Source organism: Pleurodeles waltl, chromosome 5 (genome assembly GCF_031143425.1).
Source record: "Pleurodeles waltl isolate 20211129_DDA chromosome 5, aPleWal1.hap1.20221129, whole genome shotgun sequence".
Lineage (NCBI taxonomy): Eukaryota > Metazoa > Chordata > Amphibia > Caudata > Salamandridae > Pleurodeles > Pleurodeles waltl.
Window position 1 is genome coordinate 720,856,752 of NC_090444.1, and position 26,344 is coordinate 720,883,095.

A 26,344-nucleotide genomic window follows, 5' to 3' on the forward strand; every position below is an offset into this window, starting at 1 on the left:
GTTTGGCCCAGCTGTTATCCACTAACCTTTTTTCAAAAACATTGGTGTCAATTGTCTTCCCTGCTTAAGAAGGAACTAGAAACAGACCGCACCTACTATGTTTACTAACAAGAGTGGGCTCCAGAAAGGAAAGTGTCTTTTTTAGGTCTGGCATTAGCCAAGACCTTTTTGATTTTAACTACAATATGTAGAATATAGTTACACATTTGGGCTTTTAGCCACCTCACTTCATCCATTGGTCTGTTGTTGTGTCATTCATATTTTGCTTCTGCCCACTACAGCTTATAACATGGTACAGTGGATCAGCCTACTAAAGCCACTGGTTAACGTCAATTTGAGTGACTGCATTTGCTCTCTCACAAGGACCACATCCACACACAAGCTAGTTTCTTTCAGTGATGGGGTTTTTGTTCTTATTTTGTAATTACTTTAGTGTTTACTTTGTGTTTAGAGCCTGATCTGATAACCGGATGCTTCTGATGCACATTCAGTCTTTATCAGATTCCCTTTTCTGCCAAAGCTGTTGCCTTTCTGACTGTTGCCGTTTCACAGTATTTTAGATTGTATCCATTTGAAACTTTCCTGTTTTAATTTACCCTCTTTTTACTTTTTTCTTTTTCTCCCTTCTTTTCTCCTTCTTTTCTCCTTTCTTCCTCCTTTCTTTTATTTACTTTTTTCCTTCTATTTCCTTTATCACTTTCCTTCTACCTTTATCTCTTTCTTTATCTATTTCTCTTACTTTGTATATTTTCTTTCTTTCTCTGTCTTTTTTCTTTCCTTCATTCCTTCTTTCTTTACTTCTTTCCTTGTCTTTATCTTCCTTTCCTTTTTTCTTTCTTCCTCTTTCCTTCTTGTTTGCTTTCTTTCTTTCCAGCCTGCCATCTTTCCATCATTCTTTCTTTCTTGTCTTCTTCTTTAGGTCGAGCGTAAGCATTTGACCTGGTGTATACTTGAGTATACTTATACTGTGGGCTTAAAGCGATTTCAGTTGTTGGTTGCAGTGTTGTTTAAAAATTCTTGCACACCAGTGGTCAGTTCTGCCTCTATGTCCTTCCTTTTTCTCTTTCAGAGCAGGGAACAACTACTGTATAATTACACTCTGTCCTATTTAACTCTTTTGTAGGAGACTTTTTTCTGTTTTTGCCTTGTCGACTTACACTGTAGGTGTGTGTTTCAGAGTAGCTATGCTTCCTCAGGCAAGTCTTCCAGCAGGTCTCCCTCCCCCCCAACTCCCCTTATAAATATAAAACAACAGCAGAGGGGAGAGTTTCCAGGGCCAGCTCGCCCAAGCTCTCTTTGTCGTGTTCTTTTGGGTAGTCTTGTTTTCTTTTTGAGATATGATTGTCTTAAGTCAACTTGAAGAAGGTAACACTGAGGCTTAAATGAACAATTGTTTTTTTTAAAAAGCTGGTCATTCATCACAAGCCACGAGGACTGGAAAGGGGAAAGCATTCCTTCAGGATCTGTAAATATCTCTTTATCTTACCACAGAGCGCATTCTTCTAACATTTTTGAAGTGTTATGTTAAAAAATACAAGGGGGAGACAGTCTATCTGCTGGCAAAGCGACGGAACCAGGAGTGCCACCTGGTGGACGGACACCATAAGGCAGGCAGGTAATTTTATACATAGGGATAATAAGGAGCACATTTATGATTATTCTCCAAGACAGCTACAGTCTGTGTTACTCGTAAGAAAAATTAGGTATTCCCATATTTTCACTTGGCACCGGCTACTCACTCTCTTGTTTTAGTATGTTGTGAGATTGCCCAATCGGTTATGTGCTCTTAACCAATTAATTCTGATACTGGTGTCTTGATCTTATTCTGCTTATCACGCAAGCAACTATGTAATTGCATATGTCACTTTTGAACCAAGTGTCCCATTAAAGTTATCAAGAGACACATTTTAAGAAACGTAAATACAATGAAATTTGTGGTTGGTGCAAGTAAAACCTCCACAAGCAAGTCTTCTTTTGATGAAGCAGTGTGGCTGAATTTTGTTTCCGGTACCTCAATATTAAACGCCTGTGTGAGAATAGAAAACAAATGGCTGGAAACCATAGACCTGCCTGCTTCCAGCTGGAAAGGGTGCATTGATATTGGCCTGGCGATGCCATTCTTCCTCCAATGCAGGCCAGATAATGCTGTGTGGTGGAAACATGATCTCCTTGCCTTTTAAAGACAGAACAAACGGCGCCAGCAAACAGAGGGCTGAGAACAGACAGGAACTGTTGCCCTAACTACCAGTGGATTTCAATTTCTCCTTCTCTAACTACCATGGATGCTCCTTCGGGCATTGGTCACCTGTCACTCACAGATGCACACCTCATCCAAATACGGTGTTGCCACCCATGCAAAGATTACTTTAGAATTTTTTTTTCAAAATTGTTTAATTAATTCCCTCGTCTACATTTTGATGGTGACATTTCTTATCGGGCCATTTTGTTAATTCCATATATTTTGCAGAATGTAAAACATAAAGCCTGCGCATCAGAACTCCTCTTTGTGGCCTTTAAAGGGATTACATTTGAATTATTTTATTACTGAGGGCTCCTGTTATTCTTTCAAAATTTGCACTAATCAAATAGCTGCTAAGGTTAATGAGCAAATGTATATTTCCTAGACTCGCTAGAAGAATACACCAAAATATCAAAACAACTTCAACCAATCCTGTAAAGTGTGCAGCTCAACCACACGCCGCTGTAGAATGCAAGTCCACTTTCTTGCTTCAGCATGAGCGCTGTTTGCTTCCCTAATATACGTTGGCATTTCTTGCAATACAATTTAGTTTCTGTTTTCAATTTGTTTTAAAGATGTGGATGCTTTGTTCCATGTTTTTTTTTCAGGGCACCTTTTTGGTATGATTAATTTCTCTCTGTTTTGCATTTGCTGTTGTGCAGAAGACATGTCTCTGTTTTTGCCAGGATGTTCTAAGGTGCCCATTACACTGTGACCCGTGTTTTATACCAGTGTACACCAGGCACATGAAGAGTGTGTCTTGTTGTCAGGTAATGGTCTGAAATCACACCTGACCCTAACAAGAATTGATGTAAATCTGGTGATCACATTAGATAATTACGCCCTTGTTACATTTCTGAATTGTACTCCAAAAATGTTTTATGTTTTCCTCTTTAGGTCGAGCATAGCAGTGCACAAGCGCTGTTTTTTGTAGGTCGAGCATCTTTTCGACATGTTGCGTGTGTGGACTAGAGGTGCTGACATTACTGCAATTATGTGGCAGGGAAGACCAAATTATGTGGCAGGGTTGACCAATTTATGTGGCAAGAAAAGTCCAGTTAAGCATTTACAACTCCAATAGCTCTAACTCAAGCAAATGCAAGACCTATTGCATTGCAAATGCTTGTTCTTTCTTTGTTTCTCAAAGGCAAGGGGCTTGTAGCCAGTGCCATATTGATTGCGTTTTTAAGTAGTTCCTTTCACTGGCAGGCACTACTATGGTACTGTGTAGTTTTTATTTACACCCCAAAAATAATTTTAGTGTGTAGGAAATTATTTGTTTTATTGATGTATTTTCTCAAGCAATACAATTTTGCAAAAACCATGACAAAACAAAACAGGAATTGCGAAAAGGCTGGCAGCCAACGCAACAACTATTGGCTTTGCCAATCCTTGTTCAAAACTAGCCATAAATGTTTAATTTCCTGTTTCTTCACTGGTCCTTCTCTAATCAATGTGGGTGTGACAGGGTCGGACTGGCCTGTATGGTAATCAGGCAGTGACCGAAGAGCTGGTCTGACCAGTCAGTGCAAGGGCTGTTGTTTTGGCTGTTTGTGAGCCTGTTTTGTGGTCTGCTGGGCTGGTTTTTGCTGTTGATTTCCCTGATATTGACATAAAAATTGCCCACAACAAACTCAAATCTATGCTGTCTTCCAAATCTTTTGGAAACACTTGAACAACATGTTTTTAAAAGTTTAAAACGCCCCAATCTGCAAACATGAGACACTTTTTAGCAATCTATTTCACTACTAGGGGCCACATTTATTTTGGTGCCCGGGGCTATTTTCTATCCCAGTCCCAACCTTAATTTGTGATACTTATCACCAATGCAATTAGATTGAATGCACCAACAGTTCATTGGTTTTAGATTTATTTTCATTGTTAAAACATTATTAAGACATCAGCGACATTGTTGGGTACGTGTACAATATAATACCCTGTCGGTCAGAGCAACAAGAAGGTTTATTTGTTTTATATTTCATTTCATTGTTTTATCTACATTATGACGTCTGCAACATTGTTGGGTCTGTGTAAATTATAATACACTGTAGGTCAGAACAACAAGGAAGAGCTAAAGAAAGAAAGTGGGTTGAGTCGATAAATACACATGCTGCAATGATTTATGCGCCAGCTCACCCTCCATATGACATGGTCAAAGTGAAGAAATACACTCAAGTGAATATTGGACACGGTAATGGTGCAGATATAAGCTACATGTACACAGCAGTAAAGCAATTCAGAAGTGTGCAGACACTGGCCTCGAACACATCCACTTGTGAGAGTCACTAACGCAGCAGATTGAAGTTATATCGGATGCATTATTATGAATCAACAAAGGCCTAGCGCCAACAATGGTCTCCTATGCTTACCCGCTCCGTGAGGGAAGTCTGAAGTGATGGCTGGTCCAGCAGCAGGTCAATGCAGGCTAATCGGCGCAGTTCAGAAGGGCTTCACCTGTTCCCTGTATGCTGCCAGGCTCTTGTAGCTTGGCAATTAGGGTGCTTGGGGTGGGTGGAACAGGGGTGAGGGGTATAGTTAGAAAGTGCAGTACACCAATAGGTGGTCTAACTGACGTTCGTGGTGGACCACAAGTCGGGGGCAGAATTATGGCTAGTTTCAGTTAGGCACCACGGCAGGCAAAAAAACCTGCACTTTTAATTTGCTCTTCATGTGCTCTCATTGAAATTTTCATCCTGCACCTGTGTTACTCCCAGCCTGCCTTGCCCCAGCTGAGGGTATTCCTATTTTTTGCCCTGAGCTGCACCCTCAGGGCAGCACTTTTTCCAATTCAAAAGTATTTATTTTCAACCCTTCCTAAGAATACTTGCGGAATGTATAACTTTCCCCAAAATATTCCAGGACTAGAGTCAAAATAGTAAGTAAACCTCCTGGAATGTATCGGGGTAAGTTGCTGTTTCCCCAAATATTCCCCCAAAGACTGGAGTTACATTAGTAAATTTAACCTTTTAGGGCCCGATTCACAAAGGTAAAGTTAGACCTGACGTTGAAGTTTAGACCTAAAGTCTAACTTTACACCTGAAATTTGACTATACACCTGAAGTGTAACTATACACGTGAAGTCTAAGTTTAGACCTAGAGTTTAAGTTTAGACTAAGGGCCCGATTTAGAACTTGGTGGATGGAATACTCTGTCACAAAGGAGACTGTTTGCTAAGTTGATCTCATCAGAAGCTATTGGGAATGATATTAAATATCAATGCCAATTCACAATTACAGCTTAATGAGGTAATGGTGCAGGATTTAGACTTTACAAAATAATGTTTGAAAGTTTTTGAGGACGCTTTGGGTTGTCTACATGGGTACCCCCATGAAATCAAACTGGAAAAGATGCCAAATGCTTATATAAGCTAAGAACATACTGTTCTCTGTAAAGGAAAAAGTAAATCTGGAGATTAAAAAATAGAACATAGAATCCTCTGAGGCCACAGAGTGTTTGGCTCCTATTGCTGTGGCGAACAAACAAGGATGAGAAAATCGCATCTGATTTGAGAAGTCTGAGTGGAAATGTCATTGAGGAAAAGTATCCATTGCCAATACTTACGGACATTATTTCTGACCCAAGGGATACCTGAGTGTTCAGTAAGCTCGATTTGACATTGGCATAACATCAAATACAATTACATCCTGATTTGTGTATTCTCACAATATTTGTTACACTGTTTGGTACATTTAGGTTCCTAAAGATGCTGTCCGGCTTAATTACTGCAGCATCAGTTTTTCAAAGAGCTATGAATGTTTTAGATGGTTTGGAAAGTGTTCAATAATTCCAAGATGATGATGATGGGAAGGATGTGCATAATACAATAATGAGATTGATGCTGGGCATATTGCAAAAGAGTGGCTTAACATTCCAAGCCAGGAAATGTTCTTTTAGGAAATCTGAAATGTAATATTTGGGTCATTTGATTACTCAAGAAGGTGTAAAAACCAAATGTGAATCTTGTAAATGGTATAGCAAGGTTAAAAAGTCTTAGCAATAAAGAAGAGTTCATGCCGTTTCTAAGCATGGCAGAGTTCTGCAGCTGAATTATCAAGGATTTTTCAAGCAAAAATTTCAATAAAACAAAGTTACTGAAGAAAATTGCTGTATATGATTGGAATGAGGAGTGTGAATGTGAGTTTGTAAGTTTAAAAATAAATGACTGTGCTGTGTTTACAAGCTTTTGACAGTGACAACTATTGCGGTATTGGAATAGATACGTGTGAACAAGGTTTATGAGCTACTCCAATGCAAGGGGTTAAAACCACAGCAGTCGCATCAAGAGCTTTAAAATATATTGAGACAAAATTATCAGTGGTGGAAAAAGAAGCTCGTAGTGTATCAAGTACTAAAAAGAGATTCAAACACTTCCTTTTTGGAAGGAGTTTTGAGGTGTAAACAGACCAGAAGACTTTAAGGGAGATTTTTAATAAAATTGGTATGGATAATGTATCGGGCAGTACCTCGTTATGGATTGTATCGTTATAAAAATATGATTTTATTGTTAATTATGTGCCAGGTCTAAACATGTTACTGCAGATTGTTTAAGTATATTGGGTAATGGAAAAACTGTTGAGGTGGAAGAAGATGACTGGTGGAATGACGTTAAGATTTGTGAAATTAATGCTGGATGCATCAATCAGGACAAATGGCCACTCAAAGTATTTATTGATGGATTTTTAAGGAATGTGTTTGACTTGACAAGAAATCATGGCCAGAAGAAAATCATTGCTGAAACTTATCAACTGTATTTTAAAGGTCAGGGGGAACTGACTGAAAAGGAGGCTTTGATGGTTAGAGGAACAAGCTTAATTCATCCTTACTTTCTTAGATCAGAACTGATTGAAGTATCAAATGAGGGTCATTAAGGCTGTAGTAAAACTGAGAAGAAGATTAGAAGTGATTTATGGTGGACAGGATTATACAGAATTAGACATCACAGTTGAGAGATTGTCAAGGAATTGTTTAAAATGTCAATTGAGTGACAAAGTAAGGAAAACATGTACACCTATAGTGAACTGTAGGGACAAGCCTCCACAACTGTGAGATGAAATAAGTTTAGGCAGTATAGGTCCAATACAAGGAGGTACGGATTTGCATTATATGGGTGTACTTATGAATTTATTTTCAAGATAACTGGAGTTTGAAATTGTCTTAGATATTCCTACTGGGAAAAAAATTAAAAAAATTGATCACATTGTTTTCAAGAGAAGGTTCCCCAAAAAGGGTATTAACTGATCATGGTGTACAACTTGTCTTCAAAGAAATGGAGAGATATTTGGAAAAAAGTGGTATTGAACATAAAAGGTCCTCATTGTGTCATCCACAATGTAATGGCGCAACTGAGACGTTTAATTGTGTGTTGAAAGAATGCATTGACCTAGCGAAAAACAATAATCTAAATTGGAAGTATGAAATAGCTAGGAAAGTGTGGGTTTACCAGATTTGTTCAAAACGTAGTACAAACTGATCACCTTTTGAGATTTTCAGAGGTAGGAGACCAAAAACCAAAATGTATTTTGGTTGAATGGTTTGCAATAACAGGGTCTGCTATAGATGTCACAAGGGTAATAGGCGGACAAAAGAAGAGAGAGTAATGTATAAGAACTGAGAATTTTATGACAGAAGGAAAGCAGTTGGGTGGACTAAATTACAGGTTGGAGATTATGCAGTGATCAAAGTTACTGTGGCGAGTGCTCCATTTTCCAAGTTCACATGTCCTTTGAAATTGAGGTTTACAGCAGGTCAGTGAAAACACACGATAGACGGGTCTCAAACTTAAATACAATATCTAAGTAGAATGCAGAGGTGTACCATAAAAATGGAAATGTGAATAAAACCAAGCACAATAAGAATAGTATGTGGAAAAAATCAAATGGACTGAAATGTAAACCTAGCTATTTCACAGCCAATGTATGTGATGGATAATAAGGTGATGTTTCTCTTATTTCTTTTGTATATTTGAGCAATTTCTAGAGATACACTATTGGTGTCTTCTATATTCAACTCTTCATTCCTTGATGTTGTTTTGTAAGGTGAAAGATGTGTAACAATTCCAAGGTTCACGTTTTAGAATACTTTGGCTTGGAATGCATTGTTTGACTGGCCAATGTCAAATTGCCATTGAAGTTTAGATACGGATGGGTGCTTTCTTTACTCTAGAAACTTAATCTAATAAATGTAATCTTACTGCTTACCTCTACAATTTTGCTGTTAACTGAATGGTACTCATTTCATCCAACCCAGGATGATGTAATCCTAAATTCATTCTGCCTTGATTCAAGACAGTGACCTATAGTTTACATGGATCTCTGTACACTCTCTTTTCACATGACTATGTTGTTGTCACTAAATGAATGGACCTCATTTCAGCCACCTCTGGGTAATGTAATCCTGAGTTGACCTGCCTAGAATCAAGCCTCCGATCTGCATTGTACATTTGCCCCTGTAATGCGTGTGACTCCACTGAACTACCTAAGCAGTATTATTAAAATGTAATTTGACCACATACGTCCATTGTTCAACATTTAAAATGTATGAAGTCATCAGAAGTGCTTTTCAAACAATACTCATTGTGCTTGTAAACATCCCTGATGATGTGCTACCTCGAGTGGCAGGCACCAAAGCTGGTGTAGACAGACCAAGTGAATTCACTGTATCCTTGTTGTTTTTAAAGTTTAAAGGAAAAATGACTGTTTTAGTTTCTCCTACAACTATTCCATGTATGCTGTGCTTATATTAAAATTACATTGGCCTAAGCAGGCTGTTATATCAAAAATATCTGCAAAGCGACTAATAGACACATTTTAGTCTGCATATACTTTACACAATTTCTTCATAGGTGAGACGTATAAACACAAACACGCTTCACAGGTTTGACACGTTTTACAGAATTCCGAATTCTCTTTGTTCCTTGGCTGGGTGAAGTGTCTATTGAAACTGAGACTCAACGTGTCTTAAAATGGCCATGCAGAGACAACCTTGATGGTCAGTTTATATTCCTGTCGTTGGCGGTACCACACCATTCCAAATTCATAATGGCCATGCAGAGACAACCTTGATGGTCAGTTTATATTCCTGTTGTTGGCGGTACCACACCATTCCAAATTCCCATTGAACTGCACAAGGATTTTTTTTTACAGTTGTTACATTTAGCAGGAATCATGGTAATAAATACAGCTTTATACTGCATACTCTATACTGTACTGGAATTACTATGTAACATATCATAACTTCGCCTCTGAGGAGGCAGGTAAATAATGTATGTTAGGCACATCTAGGTAATATTTGAGTACTAAACCCTCTTTATAAACATAAGCCTTTCGAGGAGTAACAAAACATGTTGTCCACTGGTATAAAGCACAAATTCTGAAATATCTAAACCATCATTTATCATGCTTTTTCAGTTTGATAGGTATGATTAATGCATAGAAAATTATGTGAATTACACATGAAAATGAAAACGAATGAGCTTTGCACTTTACCTTGTTCTATAAACTCCTCCATCTGATCCTTAAAAGGCTGAAGGTGTTCCTCTAGTGACAAACTGTAAACTTTCTGTGCTTCTGTCTCACATGCTGCAATTCAAACAAAGATATGGTTTATATTTGGGCATAGTTGTTCACCTCTTGCAGTGATTTATTTACTTAATCTTAATCCCTTTCCATTCTCAATATATGACATGGGCAGGGTGGGCCTTTTATGTCACTGTGCATTTCCCCAGTGGTTGTAACCCTTCAAGGACCGTTTTAAAAGTCCCAGGGCCTCCCCTGATACCTCTGCAACTTTCAGCAGCTCCCCAATGTTAAGTGGAGCAAGCACTGGAAGGCTGCAAGAGAGAGAGAAAGAGAGGCAGGGGCGACAGAGAGAAAGTGATCAGAGAGGTAAAAGAGAGAGAAGAGAGGAGAGAGTGAGAATGGATGGCCGGAAAGAGAGAGACAGCACGGAGATGAAAGGAGCTTGGTTGGTTTGAACATTTTTGCTAAAGGTGCATTTGGTTCCCCAGTCCTGCCCTGTAAATATCATTGCATACTACAAAGTACAATAAATTGGAAAAAGCTGTTAGAACCACCCTGCTATGCTGTTTTTTTCCATTCCTGCCTTTTGCTTTTCCTGCATGGAATTGACAAGCTGTGTGGTTGAAGGTCTTCAGGAGCCCAAAGATTTATTTTCTGACTGCTGAGGTTGTCAAATGTCAAGGGGATCTCCTTTTGATTCCACCTGATGACTATTTTTTTTTCAAACCATTGTATTTTACTTTAATGCTTTAGGTTCTTTTTAATCTCTGTTCTTCCCTTTCTCATTCTTTCTATCTGTTACACTGGGTGAAAGTGTGATGATGAAAAATAAGTAGTTGCTCCCAAAATGAACACCGGTCCCCATGATTTTCACCAACAGAAATTAAACACTGGACGGGCAGCTTGTGCTGTAGCATGAGCTTTACTTCTGAGAGAAGAAAGATAGGATGCCTGGTATCCATTTTAGATGCAATGGGGCCTACTCACAAACTGCATTTATAGCATGTAGAGTAGTAGTATGCAAGTTAGTGCTAGTACTAAAATAGTGCTACTCACAAACATAAGGCTGGAAACTGCAGTCTCTATCTACCTCTTGTCTATTTACAGTGCAGAGATCTTCACAAAGGTGGCTCAAAGTTTTCACTGTTCATGAACGGGTAGTGTAAAAGAGTAGCAAGGGGTTTTTGAGTTCAGGGAAGGGTGGTGTTAAATGGTAGTACTTTTTTTTTGGATTCAGTGGAGGGTAGTGTTGGAATTTGGAATACTGTTTGAGGAGGTTGAACCCCTACTCAAGAAGCAACCACAATTACTGTCAGGGAGAAGTCACCAGCAAAACCCAAAACAACCTGTGCTTAACCCTCTGGTAGCTTGGCACGAAAGCAGGAAGGCTGAACTTAGAGGCAATGCAAAAGGTATTTATGCAGCACTTAAACAGTAATAATGCGACAACACAACACAAGAAAATCCTCATACCGATTTAGAAAAATAAGTAACATTTAATACATTATTTGAGATTAAAATTACCAGAATCCAATCAGGAGAAAAGGAGCTATGCAATTTTAATAATTTAAGTGAAACAGTACTTAGAAGCACAAAGCTACAACTGTGGTTATCTGGGCACGCCAGACCAGGACAGTCACAAGTTCACACTGACTGCGATGGAGCGTGGGTCCAGATACAAGATTTGACCTACTGAGAAAAGCGCTAAGCATCAAGGATGCGTCACGCAGTGGTGGTCCGGGGACCTGTGGGGTTACCATGCAGAGTCCTGTGTTTCTGTCAAGGATGCTGTCAATGAGCAGCTTGCGATGCAAAGTCCTGCACTGAAGATGCGCAGCACATGGTTGGTTTCTGAAGAAGCTGCAGGGCTAGGATGTGGGATGTGGAGTACTGCATTTTCCTATGTTGTAGATGTGCAGCGCCCCTACGTGTTCCGGGGCAGATGCGGCTGCGATTCGAGATCTTGTCAACATCAGGGCAGTGCGCGCTCTACACGTGACTTAAATGCAAAAACCCAGCACTTGATATAACATAATTCATGCATTATGTTGATATGCTGTTGTTTAACCTTTTGCATTGCAGAGTTTAATCCTGAAGACTTATATTCAAGGTGCTTGTAAATACTGTTCATTTGCAATGCATTGCTGCAGGCTTTCAGAGTGTGTCAGGGTGTGATCCCTTTCCAGGGCCTTCTAGAAGCTTTCTCTGCAGCATGACTGGGTGTGGTTTGTGGCTGGGCCAGACTCTATTTAAGGGAGCCAGCCCAGCTCCACGTGCTCACTATTCAGAGGTCCCAGTGTAGAGCAGCAGCAATTTCCTGAGCTCCTGTTCCGGAGGCCTACCTTGATCTTCCAGGCCTTTGCCATTCATTGTATTGGTGATCCTTGATCAGGGTGGTAAGACGGAGGTCAGGCTGGGCCCCCGATCCCGTTTTCGAAGGCATTCGAGTTTTTGGACCTAGTTTTCATGTTGGAAGATTTTTCCTTTTGCGTGTGAATGTGCTCGTGTTTTCTGGCATTTACATGTTTATATTTTATCGGCAAGATGCGCAAATTCATTCTTGCCATTTGACTTTTGAGATTCGGGTCGGCAACAGTGTGCGTGACCATTTCTAGACATTTGCATATTGACATTCGAATCGGCAAGATGCACAATTCATTTCGTGCATTTAACTCTTGATACTCATTGTGCGCTACCATTTCTTGGCATTTACATGGTGGCATTCGAATCGGCAAGACACGCGATTCATTCCTTGCATTTAACTCTTGATACTCCTTGTGCGCTACCATTTCTTGGCATTTACATGGTGACATTCGAGTCGGCAAGACGTGTGATTCATTTCTTGCATTTAACTCCTGAAACTCATTATGCGCTACCATTTTTTGGCATTTACATGGTGGCATTCGAATCGGCAAGATGTGCGATTTATTCCATGTATTTAACTCTTGATACTCATTGTGCGCTACCATTTCTTGGCATTTACATGGTGGCATTCGAATCGGCAAAACGTGTGATTCATTCCGTGCATTTAACTCTTGATAATCATTGTGCGCAACCATTTCTTGGCATTTACATGGTGGCATTCGAATCGGCAAGATGTGTAATTCATTCCTTGCATTAAAACTTTGATAATCATTGTGCGCGACCATTTCTTGGCATTTACATGGTGGCATTCGAATCGGCAAGACGCGCAATTCATTCCTTGCATTAAAACTTTGACAATCATTGTGTGCAACCATTTCTTGGTTTTTACAAGGTGGTATTCGAATCGGCAAGATGCGCGATTCATTCTCGCATTTAAAACTGATGTTTTAGATCGCTTGCAGAGTGCACGATCATTTCATGGCATTTACATATCCTTGTTGAAATCGGCAGTGTGCGAGATTCATTTCCCGCATTTAAAACTAGGAGTTAAAATTCAAGATGTTACATAATATGTGCATATTAAGGCCCATATTTATACTTTTTGACGCACAACTGCGCCAACGCAGTTGTGCGTCAAAAATGTTACCGCCGGCTAACGCCATTCCAACGCACCATGCGGGCCCCTTATTAATGGAATAACGTTAGCCGGCGCTGCGGACTGGTGTGCGTCAAAAAAAATGACTCACACCAGGTAGTGCTGGCGTATGGGAAAATGGGGGTTGTGCGTCACAAAAAAAAATGGGGAAAGTCAGGTCTGAGGAAAAATTCAGGCCTCAAACCGGATTTGCGCCATTTATTTTGACGCCCAACCTCCATTGACATGACTCGTGTCTTAGCAAAGACAGGAGTCATGCCCCCTTGCCCAATGGCCATGCCCAGGGGACTTATGTCCCCTGGGCATGGTCATTGGGCATAGTGGCATGTAGGGGGGCACAAATCAGGCCCCCCATGCCACAAAAAAAGCAGAAAAAAATACTTACCCGAACTTACCTTTACTTCCCTGGGTTGGGTCCCTCCATCCTTGGGTGTCCTCCTGGGGTGGGCAAGGGTGGCAGGGGGTGTCCCTGGGGGCAGGGGAGGGCACCTCTGGCCTCCATACGAGCCCACAGGTCCCTTAACACCTGCCCTGACCCAGGCGTTAAAAAACGGCACCCATCAGGCTGTGCGTCGTTTTTTAAGGCTCACCCCGTCCTGTGCGTCAAAATTACGTCAGAGTATAAATATGGAGCACAGGCCTTAAAGTCATTTTTTGGAAGGGAACGCCTACCTTGCATATAATTAACGCAAGGCTGGTTCTCACTTCCAAAAAATGACGCACATGGTGGAATTTAGATGCCCGCGGGGTTGGACGTCAAAGTATAAATATGGGGCAGAGTTTGCGTCGATTGTGCGTCAAAATATTTGACGCACTTTCGGCGCAAACAGAGTATAAATATGCCCCTAAGTCCTTAATACAATTCCTATTGTGTTCCAGGAAATGTTCAGATTACTTTTTGTCCTCATGTAAAAAGACCATGTTTGTTCTGAAAACATAATTCTAGAAGGTTCTTATAATCCTAGACAATGTGTAACATTTCATGAAAAGTTTCATTGAGAAGTTGTATTAAGCATTCTTGATTCCTTCCCAGGTACCCAGATGTCTTGAGGCCTAGTTATTAGTCCTTTCTTAAGTTATCCATGGTTACAGTATGACAATGCTTAGAATCATAGTCTAGTGAAAAATCACTGTGATATAATCTTGATATTGTGTGGTTTAACCTTTTTGCTTCCTACAGGTCTCCTTCCTAATCCCCTTTTCCCCCGCTTGGACTCTCTCAGGCTCTGTGATTTTATCTATCGGAGTCTTGGAGCTGTCTAGTGGTGGACATGTTGGGAACGTGCGCAGACCCCGAGGATCTGGTCTCCCTGACAAAATAGTGAGCCCACTAATTAATTATCCTCCTGGTTTGCATGTGTTCTCAGCATGGCCAAGTTGGACGAGCTAGTCAAGGTTATCACGCAGCTCCAAGCAGAGGTAGTGTCATCAAAAGAGATAGCAGCCAGCCTAGCTGAGAGAGTGAGTCAGTTACAGGAAAGGGTAGAGAAGAAGGAACAAAATCACTTAGGTGTGTCTTGGCCTGGTCCTTCTTCTCAAGCTTCTGGAGGTAATCCTCCTACCAACATTTCCCTCAACGTTCCTTTGGCCATTCCCCTAGCTCCTCCAGAACGTTTCTCAGGCGATCCCTTGAACGCGCAATCTTTCCTGGTTCAAGTTGAATTACATTTTACCTGCCGACCACACACTTTCCCTGATGCCCAATCCAGGGTGGCTTTCTTGTTATCATACCTGACTGGGGACGAAGCTACCTGGGCAATTCCTCTTGTGCGTAAAGACAGTCCCCTGCTTTACAACTGGAGAAAGTTTGTGTTATTGTCGGCAGATCGTGAACTATTAGACTTGAGACAAGGTAACCAGGATCTAGTGTCCTACTTAGCTAACTTTAATCGGCTGGTAGCCAAGACATCCTGGCCTGAAGAAAAGCAAGCAGCCTTGTTCTACAAAGGATTCAAGGATGAGTTTAAAGACATCCTTGCTCAAATAGACCTGCAGCCTACAGACTGTCAAGATCTAATAAACCTCGTTTTGAGACTGGATCATCGTTAAGCAGAATGAAGGGGAACATGCAAAAAGACTGAGAAATATTCCTGGCGTGTTCACGATAATAGAGAATCAAGAACCCAGAAAGAAAGAACTCCAGAACCTATGGAAATCGGAACAATCAGGAGGCCTTTGACCAAAGACGAAAAGGACCTACGTAGAAAGAATGGATAATGTCTTTATTGCGAGCGCAAGGGTAATTTCGCCAAAGAGTGTCCAATCAAACCAAAGAGCAAATGAGGTCCTGTCCAGAAACTCGCAGCCAATGCAAAATTCGAGCCGGAAAACTAAATCACCCAAGATGTAAAGAAGGGTTGCTCTTGGGTATCAACGTGGACCCTTCACAGTCTAGACATCTCAAACTGGGCATAAAAGTTCAAGTAAAGAAAAAGAACTATTTCAAGAAGGCCCTCGTAGATTCTGGGGCTACCGGGAACTTTGTTGATGCCCAACTGGTTTGCGCATTGGGGATCCCATGTATCGAGAAGAAGACTCCAGAAATAATACAAGCAGTAGATGGAAAACTCTTGACTGGAGGCCCAGTAACTCTTCAGACTGTCCCCTTGTCGGTAATCTGTGAGGGGGAGAACCAAAGAACCAAACATAAAGAGAAACTCATCCTTGACGTGATCCATGCTCCTCAGTATAGAATTATCCTTGGCTTACCCTGGTTAACTCATCACAATCCTGAGATTAATTGGGCAGAATGGAAGGTCGTGTTCTCTTCAGCTCTATGTAAAGAAAAATGCTTCCAGGCGTCTCAAGTAACCAAAGACTGCAACTCTTACATTGCCACTGCAGCGGAGAAAGAATTAAAGTTGCCCAGACAATATTCATCCTATGAAGATGTATTAGATGAAAAAGAAGCAGAAACCTTGCCTCCTCATAGACCTTATGACTGTCAAATTGATCTAATACCAGGTGCGATACTCCCCAGCTGTCGTGTATATGCCTTGTCAGAACATGAAAATCAACATTTACGAAAGTATCTAGATCAATTCTTGGAGAATGGTATCATCCGCCCTTCCAAGTCTCCTGCAGCCTCTCCTTTGTTTTTTGTCCCTAAGGCGAATGGGGACCTTTGAACTTGTATTGACTATAGGGGTTTGAACAAGGTCACCATCAAGAATAAATACCCCTTTCCCCTGATTCCTGTCTTGCTGGAACAAGTAAAAAAAAGCTAAAATCTACACTAAGCTCGATCTACGAGGTGCTTACCATTTAGTCAGAATGAGAGAGGGCGACGAATGGAAAACTGCGTTCAAGACAAGATATGGTCTCTTTGAATACCCCGTCATGCCTTTTGGTCTGTGTAATGCTCCAGCAGCATTTCAATTTTTCCTGAATGACGTTCTTAGAGAGTATCTCAACATATTTGCAATAGTCTACATCCATGACATTTTGATCTACTCTGACAATGAAACCAAACATGTGCAACATGTCAAGAAAATTCTCCCAGCCATTCGAAAGCACCATTTATATTGCAAACTAACCAAGTGTGAGTTTCATGTTACCACAGTTGAGTTTTCAGGGGTTACCCTTACCCCTCAAGGTATGGTCATGGCAGAAAAGAAAGTACAAGCTGTATCTGATTGGCTCACTCCAAGACTGTTCAAGATGTACAATGTTTCCTGGGGTTTGCAAACTTTTACCGCAGGTTTATAAACCATTTCTCTCAAACAGTGGCCCCAATCATTAAGTTATTGAGAAAGAAAGAAAAATTTGTATGGTCCCCAGAAGCTGATCAAGCCTTTTCAACTTTGAAAGAAGCTTTTTCTACTGCCCCAGTCTTGACTCACCATGATGTGAATTGTCCATTCATAGTGGGAGCCGATGCCTCAGATGTGGCAATTGGTGCAGTCTTGTCACAACGAAGCAAAGACACTGGCCAACTTCATCCTGTAACTTATATGTCTCGAAAGCTGAACGAAGCCGAACAGAATAATGTCATTGCTGAAAAAGAGCTTCTGGCGATTTGTGACGCCTTTAAAGAATGGAGACATCATTTGTTGGGTGCCAAGTACACTGTCACAGTATATACTGATCATCGCACTCTCCAGTTCATGAGTTCAGTCAGACTTTTGACTCCTCGGCAATTACGCTGGATGTTGTTTTTTGCCGAATTTGATTTTGTGGTAACTTTCCATCCTGGTAAAGACAATCACAAAGCAGACACCTTGTCCCGCCAAGAGTCTACCACGTTGCCTACAGTCCAACCCTCCAGAGCTATCATTGCTCCCGACAAAGTCCTATGCATCATAAAAACTGAATATTTCTTTGAAGACATCCGTAATTTCTTCATCATTGAGAAATGGCAGACATGGGCTCAAGCAGATCCCAAAAGGTCAATCAAGCAAGGACTACCTTTCCCTGACGTTCGTTTGTTTGTGCCCACTACCAAGCTTCGCAAGTTGGTATTTCATTCATTGGTTGCATGTTATACCTATGGCAGGTCATCCAGGTACTCCTAAAACTCTTGAATTAATCCAATGCTACTTTTGGTGGCCTACTCTGACAAAAGACGTCAAAACAATGGTAAACAACTGCGAAGTCTGTGCTCGCATCCAGACAAGTCATTCAAAACCAAAAGGGTTGTTACATCCGCTCCCAACTCCATGTCGACCTTGGGAACACATCTCTCTAGACTTCATTACAGGACTACCAGTGGTTCAACAACATTCAGTAATCCTTGTGGTAGTAGATAGTCTCACGAAATATGGACATTTCATTGCCTGTAAGAAATTGCCCACCTCCAGCGAACTGGCAACCATCTTACTGAATAGAGTGGTCCGTTATCACGGGCTGCCGAAAATGATTCTCTCCGATCGAGGGTCACAATTTGCCTCCAATTTTAGGAAAACATGGTGCAGAACACTTCAAGTCACGTCCACAATATCTACTAGCCATCATCCTCAAACAGATGGTCAAACTGAGAGACTAAATCAGACAATGACGCAATACCTGCGTGCTTATGCTGAGAAAGCACTTCATTCTTGGACATCAATGCTCTGGTTAGCTGAGTTAGCCTACAATAACTAATTTCACACCTCCACTGGTGTTACACCCTTTTTTGGCTTGTTTGGCTATCATCCTGACACCTTGCCCATCACGATCCCTCAAGAAATTTCTCTTACACCAGCTGTGTCGGAAACCATTCAACACCTTCACCAAACCCAGAAACTGTTTCAACAGCATTTAGAAAAAACCAAACAAAAATACAAAAAGGATTATGATAAGAAACCTTGTGAGGGACCTCAGTATCAACCAGGTGATAAAGTGTGGCTTTCTACAAAACATATAGACTTCAAGAAAAAGCGCATGTTTAATCCCAAATTCATAGGTCCCTACACTGTCCTTCAGCAAATCAATCCTGTGACCTATAAACTGCAATTACCAAGGTCATTACGTATTCATCCAGTGTTCCACACTTCCCTCCTGAAAAAGGCAGTCCAGAAGGTCCGTCCTCATCCAGCTCCAGTTCTAGTACAGGGGGAAGTGGAATACAAAGTCAAGAAGGTGTTGGATTCCAAACTGAGAGGGCGTAACCTATGGTACTTAATCTCGTGGAAAGGTTATGGCCCTGAAAGTAACTCATGGGTTTCCGCATCCGATATTCATGCTCCAGTACTTATGAGGCGTTTTCATTGTCTCAATCCAGGCAAGCCAGGCCCTAGAGCGCGTCTGGGAGAGGGGAGTACTGTCAACATTAGGGCAGTGCACGCTCTACGGGCGAGTGGAATGCAAAAACCCAACACTTATGAGATAACGTAATTCATGCATTATGTTGATATGCTGTTGTTTAACCTTTTGCATTGCAGAGTTTAATCCTGAAGACTTATATTCAAGGTGCTTGTAAATACTGTTCATTTGCAATGTATTGCTGCAGGCTTTCAGAGTGTGTCAGGGTGTGGTTCCTTTCCAGGGCCTTCTAGAAGCTTTCTCTGCAGCATGACTGGGTGTGGTTTGTGGGCTGGGCCAGACCCTATATAAGGGAGCCAGCCCAGCTCCACATGCTAACTATTCAGAGGTCCCGGTGCAGAGCAGCAGCAATTTCCTGAGCTCCTGTTCTGGAGGCCTACCCTGATCTTCCATGCCCTTGCCCTTCATTGTATTGGTGATCCTTGATCAGGGCAGTAAGACGGAGGTCGGGCTGAGCCCCCGATCAGGTTTGCGAAAGCATTCGAGTTTTTGGGCCTAGTTTTCATGTTGGAAGATTTTTCCTTGTGCGACGAATGTGCTTGTGTTTTCTGGCATTTACATGTTGATATTTGAATCGGCAAGACACGCAATTCATTCTTGGCAGTTGACTTTTGAGATTCGGGTCGGCAACAGTGTGCGCGACCATTTCTAGACATTTGCATAGTGACATTTGAATCGGCAAGATGCGCGATTCATTCCATGCATTTAACTCTTGATATCATTGTGCGCTAACATTTCTTGGCATTTACATGGTGGCATTCGAATCGGCAAGACGCAAAATTCATTCCTTGCATTTAACTCTTGAAACTCATTGTGCGCTACCATTTCTTGGCATTTACAAGGTGGCATTTGAATCGGCAAGACGCGCGATTCATTCCTTGCATTTAACTCTTGAAACTCATTGTGCGCTACCATTTCTTGGCATTTACATGGTGGCATTCGAATCGGCAAGAAGCGCGATTCATTCCAGCATTTAAAACTCATGTTTTAGATCGCTTGCAGAGTGCGCGATCGTTTAGTGGCATTTACATATCCTTGTTGAAATCGGCAGTGTGCGCTATTCATTTCCCGCATTTAAAACTAGGTGTTAAAATTCAAGATGCTACATTATATGTGCATATTAAGTCCTTAATACAATTCCTATTGTGTTCTAGGAAATGTTCAGATTACTTTTTGTCCTCATGTAAAAAGACCATGTTTGTTCTGAAAACATAATTCTAGAACAGTGGTTCCCAACCTTTTGACTCCTGAGGACCCCCAATGAATCATTACTGGAAGCCGGGGACCCCCAGCAATTTGTACAATTTAATTTTCAAACATTAAAACAGTAATTCGCAAAACATATAACAAGTACACACCAAACAAATACTCAAATTACTAAAGATAAAATTCTTTAATATTGAAAAAATATGCAAAAATCTAAACATTTTATTAGGAAGGTTGGCGCTGCATCTCAGCAACTATCTTTTCAATGTTTGGTTTTATTTAGGAAAGGTGAATCCTCAGGTCAGATTCTACATTTCCGGAGCGATTTCAGTTTTTATATTTTAGGTATGCAAGATCCAAGAAAGAGTTAAATAAGTGAAGGGGAAAGGAAGTAAACCATAAGGGCCTCTCATCTCTCCCTAGCCTCTCTGTCACATGTACTTCATTTGTTTTATAGCACCTCTCATAACACTGTAGGGTGTCAGGGCACTTTACAGGGGACTACAAGGTGTAGGATTCACATGACGTTAGCACAGTGCTTAATTTGTAAATAAAAACGTGCCGGTGCCCAAAGCCCCCCTCTTAAACTCGTGGCTGCTGCAATTAAATGTGGGTACACCGAATACTCAGGCAGCATAATCCTGAAGCAATCTCGGGCTGTTCAATCCATATAAAGCCACTCCCTGCTACTTCATCTCACTCTAGCAGCTTTCTTCTTTCTCCCTTTGTGACGCTTTTTCGTTTTTCCCTTCCTCCGTCTTTCCCATATGTGTCTATTGCTCGCAGCAAATTCTTGAGGCAGAAGAATAAGCCCCGGCCCTCAGAAATAAGTGCCGGTGCTCAGCACTGGAAACAACAAGCACAAATTAAGCACTGCGTTAGCAATAAGAATGTACTTCTATACAAGCAAACCTTTTTTAGCAGCATAAGGAAAACGAAAGACTAGGAAAAAAACAACTTTCTAATTTGTGCCATACAGTTTGCATGCAGCTCTTTAATGGCAGTTCACAGCTCACTGCGCTAGATTATGATTATGAACTGCATAGTAACAAAAGAATCTCTGTGACAAAAGCATTAACCCACTGTGCCATGCACATAAAATACTGTTCTTTGCATGATACACATTCTTTACAGCAGGCATATTAACCATCTGTGCTACCTTTGAGTAAACTGCCACTGCACAAAACTCCTATCTCTCTCCAGCAGATACATTAATCACTTGAGTTAGCTTGAAGCTTTTATTTTAGCAGTACAAGGAGCTTTGCAGTCCGTTTATAACTGCTCAACAAAGGAAGTAATAAATATGAAAACACGCAAGCATGTGTTTGTCAGAGGCCCCAGCTGGAGAAGTGCCTTCCTCCCAGCCCAGGCCTGCGGACCCCCTGGGAATGTGTCACGGACCCCTGGGGGTCCGCGGACCACAGGTTGGGAACCACTGTTCTAGAAGGTTCTTATAATCCTAAACAATGTGTAACATTTCATGAAAAAAGTTTCACTGAGAAGTTGTATTAATCATTCTTGATTCCTTCCCAGGTATCCAGATGTCTTGAGGCCTAGTTATTTCTCCTTTCTTAAGTTATCCATGGTTACAGTATGACAATGCTTAAAATCATAGTCTAGTGAAAAATCAATGTGATATAATCTTGATATTGTGTGGTTTAACCTTTTTGCTTCCTACAGGTCTCCTTCCCTGCTGTTCCCATCCTAATCCCCTTTTCCCCCTCTTGGACTCTCTCAGGCTCTGTGATTTTATCTATCTGAGTCTTGGAGCTGTCTAGTGGTGGACATGTTCGGAACGTGCGCAGACCCTGAGGATCTGGTCTCCCTGACAGACCTGGTGTCAGGGACACGTTGCTCTGCAGTGGTTCTGATGCACCCTAGGTGGAGATGCATCATGCTGTGTTAGTTCGTCTCAAGGGACCACAGCTTGGCTGGCAGGGCACCTTCAGGCCTACTTCCAGGGGTCCAGGACAGGGTGGCACCACTTATTGTGTAGGACTCACAGCAGACAGAATCCAGATGCTGGGTTCAAGGTGGTTAAAGCCTTTTATGTCCCTGAGGCTCAGATCAGGAGACCAGCCAACTAGCCCTTGGAGTCCTGTTGGTGGTCCTAGTTCAAGATGCAGGTCAGTTCCTTTCAATCAAGCAGCAGCGCAGTAGAGTATCAGTCCTTCTTGCAGAGCAGCACAGCAGTCCTTTTTTATTTTGTCCTCATTATACCATCGGTTTTTCATTGTGTTTTTTCCTCTGTTGAAGAAAGTGACTCACGGCGATTGCTGCTGCATGGTCGCTGACTCCACCAGCATACCATCCACAGCTTATCCAGGGTAATCACTGGACCAGGCAGTTGTTATCACCTTTCAACATTGCTCTTTCAATCCCTCTCATAGGTGTATGGGTCACACACAATGTCTATTTGAGATTGACATTGGCATATTTCAAAATTACTCAATGGAGGGGTGGTCTGCACGCTTCCACAACTAGCACAGCAGTCCTCCAGAGTCTTTCACAAGTCCAGAGGTGTACTGAAGAGTTAGGTCTGAGGGTCTAATATTTATATCTGGTGCCCACTTTGAAGTAGGGGAAGTTTCTGGAAAATTCCCTTTTAAGTCCTTGAAGTTTCCTGCTTCCCCTGTACTAGCTCCAAGCTGGCTGCATGAACAATGCAGTGGTGACAAGTTGTTTGTGTGAAGGAAGGGCACAGCCTATTCAGTTACAAGTGAGGCTATGACCAGGTCCCCTCACTATCCTGCCAGTTGATGGCTCATACAGGCACACCTAATCCCTCTAGTGTGTGGCTGTCTGAGAAGAATAAACAAAGTCCAACTGTCAACTACAGCCAGTCATGTGACCCAGAAACAGGCTGCAGGCACCAAACAGGGCAGGAAAATGCCAACTTTCTAAAAGTGTAATTTTCAAAATTGTAGCATTAAGTCTGACTTTACAGTTAAAGAGAATTTTTAATTACAGTTTCTCAGACGCCAAAAATGAAATTCCTATCTGCTCCCAATTTAAAGTTATCCTTATTTAATGTAATAAGTTGACCCACGGTATGTTATGTGATGGAGGTAGGCTTTACAGTAGTGAAAAATGAATGTAACTGTTTTCACGACTAAAATGTGTAAATCTTACAACTTTTTAAAATTTTAAATACACTGCACCCTGCCCTATTGGCTACTTACTTAGGGCCTACTTGAGGGGTGATAAAACAATAAAAAGGAAAATTTGGGCCTGGGAAGAGGTTTAGTTTGCCAGGTTGAAATGGCAGTTTAAAACCACGCACACATGCTTCAATGGCAGGCCTGATACATCTTTAAGAGGTGACTTAAGTGGGTGGCACAAGGAATGCTACAGGCCCAATAGTAGCTTTTAAATTACAGTCCCTGGATACTTTTGGTACCGCTTTACTAGGGACTTACTAATAAAACAAATGTGTCAGTTGAGTGTAAGCCAATTTTAACATGTTTAAGGAAGCGAGCACAAGCATGTTAGCACTGATTAGCAGTAGTAAAGTATTCTAAGCCCTAAAAGCCAACCAAATAAGTTCAGAAAACTGGAGGGGGAAATCAAAAAGTTTGAGGATGACCCTGCAGAAAAGGTCAAGTCCAATAGCTAGCAATAAGGAGTTCAGAGAAATGTAGCATTAAGGGATAGTAAGGGTTTTTTAGGGGTTCAACACAAGTAGAATGAAGGGGTAGTAAAGGGTTTTTTGGGTTCAGGGCAGGGTAGCACCAAAGAGTAGTTTGAGATTGTTAGGGTTCAGGAAAAGGTAGCTTTTGGGGGTATTAAGGGTTTAGGGTTAAGGCATTAGTATCATTAATGGGTACAGAGGAGATTTTCGAATTCACAGAAGGGTAATGTTAAGGCATACTAATTGTTTTTAGGGTTCAGTCAAGAGTTAAGGGGTAGTTCAGGGTTTTAGGGTTGAGGAATAGAAACATTTATGTGTATAAAGGGGTTAATAGGACACAGTATAAGCCTCAACAATTTCAGATCGACTTTAATGTACTAGGCATTTTAAAAGTTTACTTTATTACATACAATCATTTAAATCGAATGAACATTGGCATTTTTTCTCAAACTACACCTATCTTTTATCATCTTGTTTTGTAGCGTCTGCAGCCATGAAACAGAGTTGCAGGGAGGCCTAGGCACAGGGCATTTGCACAGTCAATTTGGGACAAGATAATAGCTCGAATCAATAGAGCTCTATTTTCTGTATCCTGAAGCGCAAAGCATTTCTTGCCATCTTAAGTTGGGAATTACATCTTTTCACCACAGCTGCAATCTAAGGTGCCATATATTGATGGTGATAAAAAACATTATTCCAAATACTTTTTTAACTGCAGATGTTACATAATAGAGGACTACAACCTCAACAAAAGTAGAGTGGAGTCGTGTACTCCGGGTTATGGTACAATTCATACTAGCTATCATGAAAAATGTGTTGGTGGGAGGGGGTGTTGCCTGACGCAAATTCATTACGACGCAGAGATTGCAGGGTCCTGCCCGGTGAACCCCATCCCCTGCAATCCTGCCAATATTCTGCTCCAGATGTAGCCACCGATTTGACCCTTGGAACTTTCTGAAATAGGAGACCCATTCCCCCATAGAGCAGAGCCCTAATAGCTGAACAGCTGTGACCTGTGGAGCTGCCTGCTGGGCCGTGGAGATGCTCCCAAGATGGTGGCATATGACCAGTGGAGATATAAGTAGCTAAGCGCTCTGCCCTGGAAGATGAAATAACGTGGCACAATAGTTCGCCAGACTCCCTGGGGCACAGCATGCCTAACTCACCCACTTGGGGGGGTCCCAGCATTGCCCTACCCAGTGACCGTACCAGCGCCATGCAACCCTGTAATCTGGGAGGCTTGTGAAGGGAAGGCTTGTGGCAGCTGACATTACTGAAATCATGAGGTGAGGGCCCATGGTGTGCAGAAATTGCCTACTCAGCGTTGTTAAGGAAACAGCAGGGGGGCACGCACCACTTCCTGGACACTCACCAGGCCAGTGCTCAGCAGCCCACCTGCAGCCATTACTTCCAAAGCCCGCAAAAGCTACAAGGAGGGCAACCTAGGTCCTGGAGTAGAGGGCGCTACCAGGCTTGCTTGGCTAAGGATAAAATGGGGGGACCACGCACGTTTTCATGGATGCCCACTAAGACTCTGACAGCGCGTGGTAGGGGGATGTGGCCGAGATAAGGCCTTGACCTTGCATGTTGCGGCTTGCCCACAGAGCTGTTTCTTGCTGATGAGATTGAGCGATAAGGCCTGAGTAGACAGGGGCTGAGAATTTGGCAGGGTTGCACATTTTACCTGAATACCCTCTGCACATCTGGCAGCACCCACATGAAGGGCTAAAAGTGTGGAGGAGGACTGGCACCCCGTGTGTGCGGTGATCAGCCGGCAGGGGTCACTTGACAACCTCCCCCTGGAACTTTGCCATCTGGGAGCGTGGTGCACCATCTGAGAGTGCATGAGTGATGGGGCAGCAGGCTACCCTCTCATCTGGCGGAGAGAAGAACCGGAGGGGCCTTTGACAGCATGAACGCCTGCTGCTGCAGAGAAGAATTCCACTGCCCACACGTCTCCAGGTGGCACTGCTAACGCACCCTCTTAGATACTGGGATCCCAAAAATAGCATACAAAGTGAGTTCTATTGGTCAGGAGGGGCCTATGTGACTGCCCAGGGAACAGGGACTGGGTCTCTTGCCCCTGATGAGCACTGATGTCTTCCCAGAAGCCCTGAGGTCTGCTAGAATCCTTCCCTGGACCTGCCCCATCCCTCTCGTGGAGAACTGAACCCCCGCAGGTGTAAGAATAGAGAAACCTGTATGGCAGCTTCCTGTTGAAGTGCAGGGGGATAGCTAGGAGTCGACAGAACAACCTAATTACCATTTTGTCGCACTGGGAGAAAGGCCCCTTAAGTGGGTTTTCTACATGCTGGAGCACCCCCGACACCCTGGTGATGGCGATTCCTAAGGTCGTGGGCCACAACACTGCGACGATGGGTAAGGTGACCTGAAATCGTGACTTGGATACTTGCGGCCCAGCCTTGTAGGACGATCCATCAAACAGCCTGCCGTTGGCTCCCTGGGAGGTCATGGGGAGACCCACTCTT

At 42.1% G+C, this 26,344-nt stretch overlaps 1 protein-coding gene across 2 annotated transcripts in view; it reads right to left on the reverse strand.

The window, feature by feature from the left end:
* FMN2 (formin 2) overlaps nt 1–26,344 on the reverse strand; it is a 621,781-nt gene that overhangs the window by 95,131 nt on the left and 500,306 nt on the right. For both annotated transcript variants that reach the window (XM_069234681.1, XM_069234682.1), the window contains exon 14: nt 9,724–9,816. In XM_069234681.1, the coding sequence (XP_069090782.1) occupies nt 9,724–9,816 (93 nt within the window). The remainder of the gene's footprint in view (nt 1–9,723; nt 9,817–26,344) is intronic.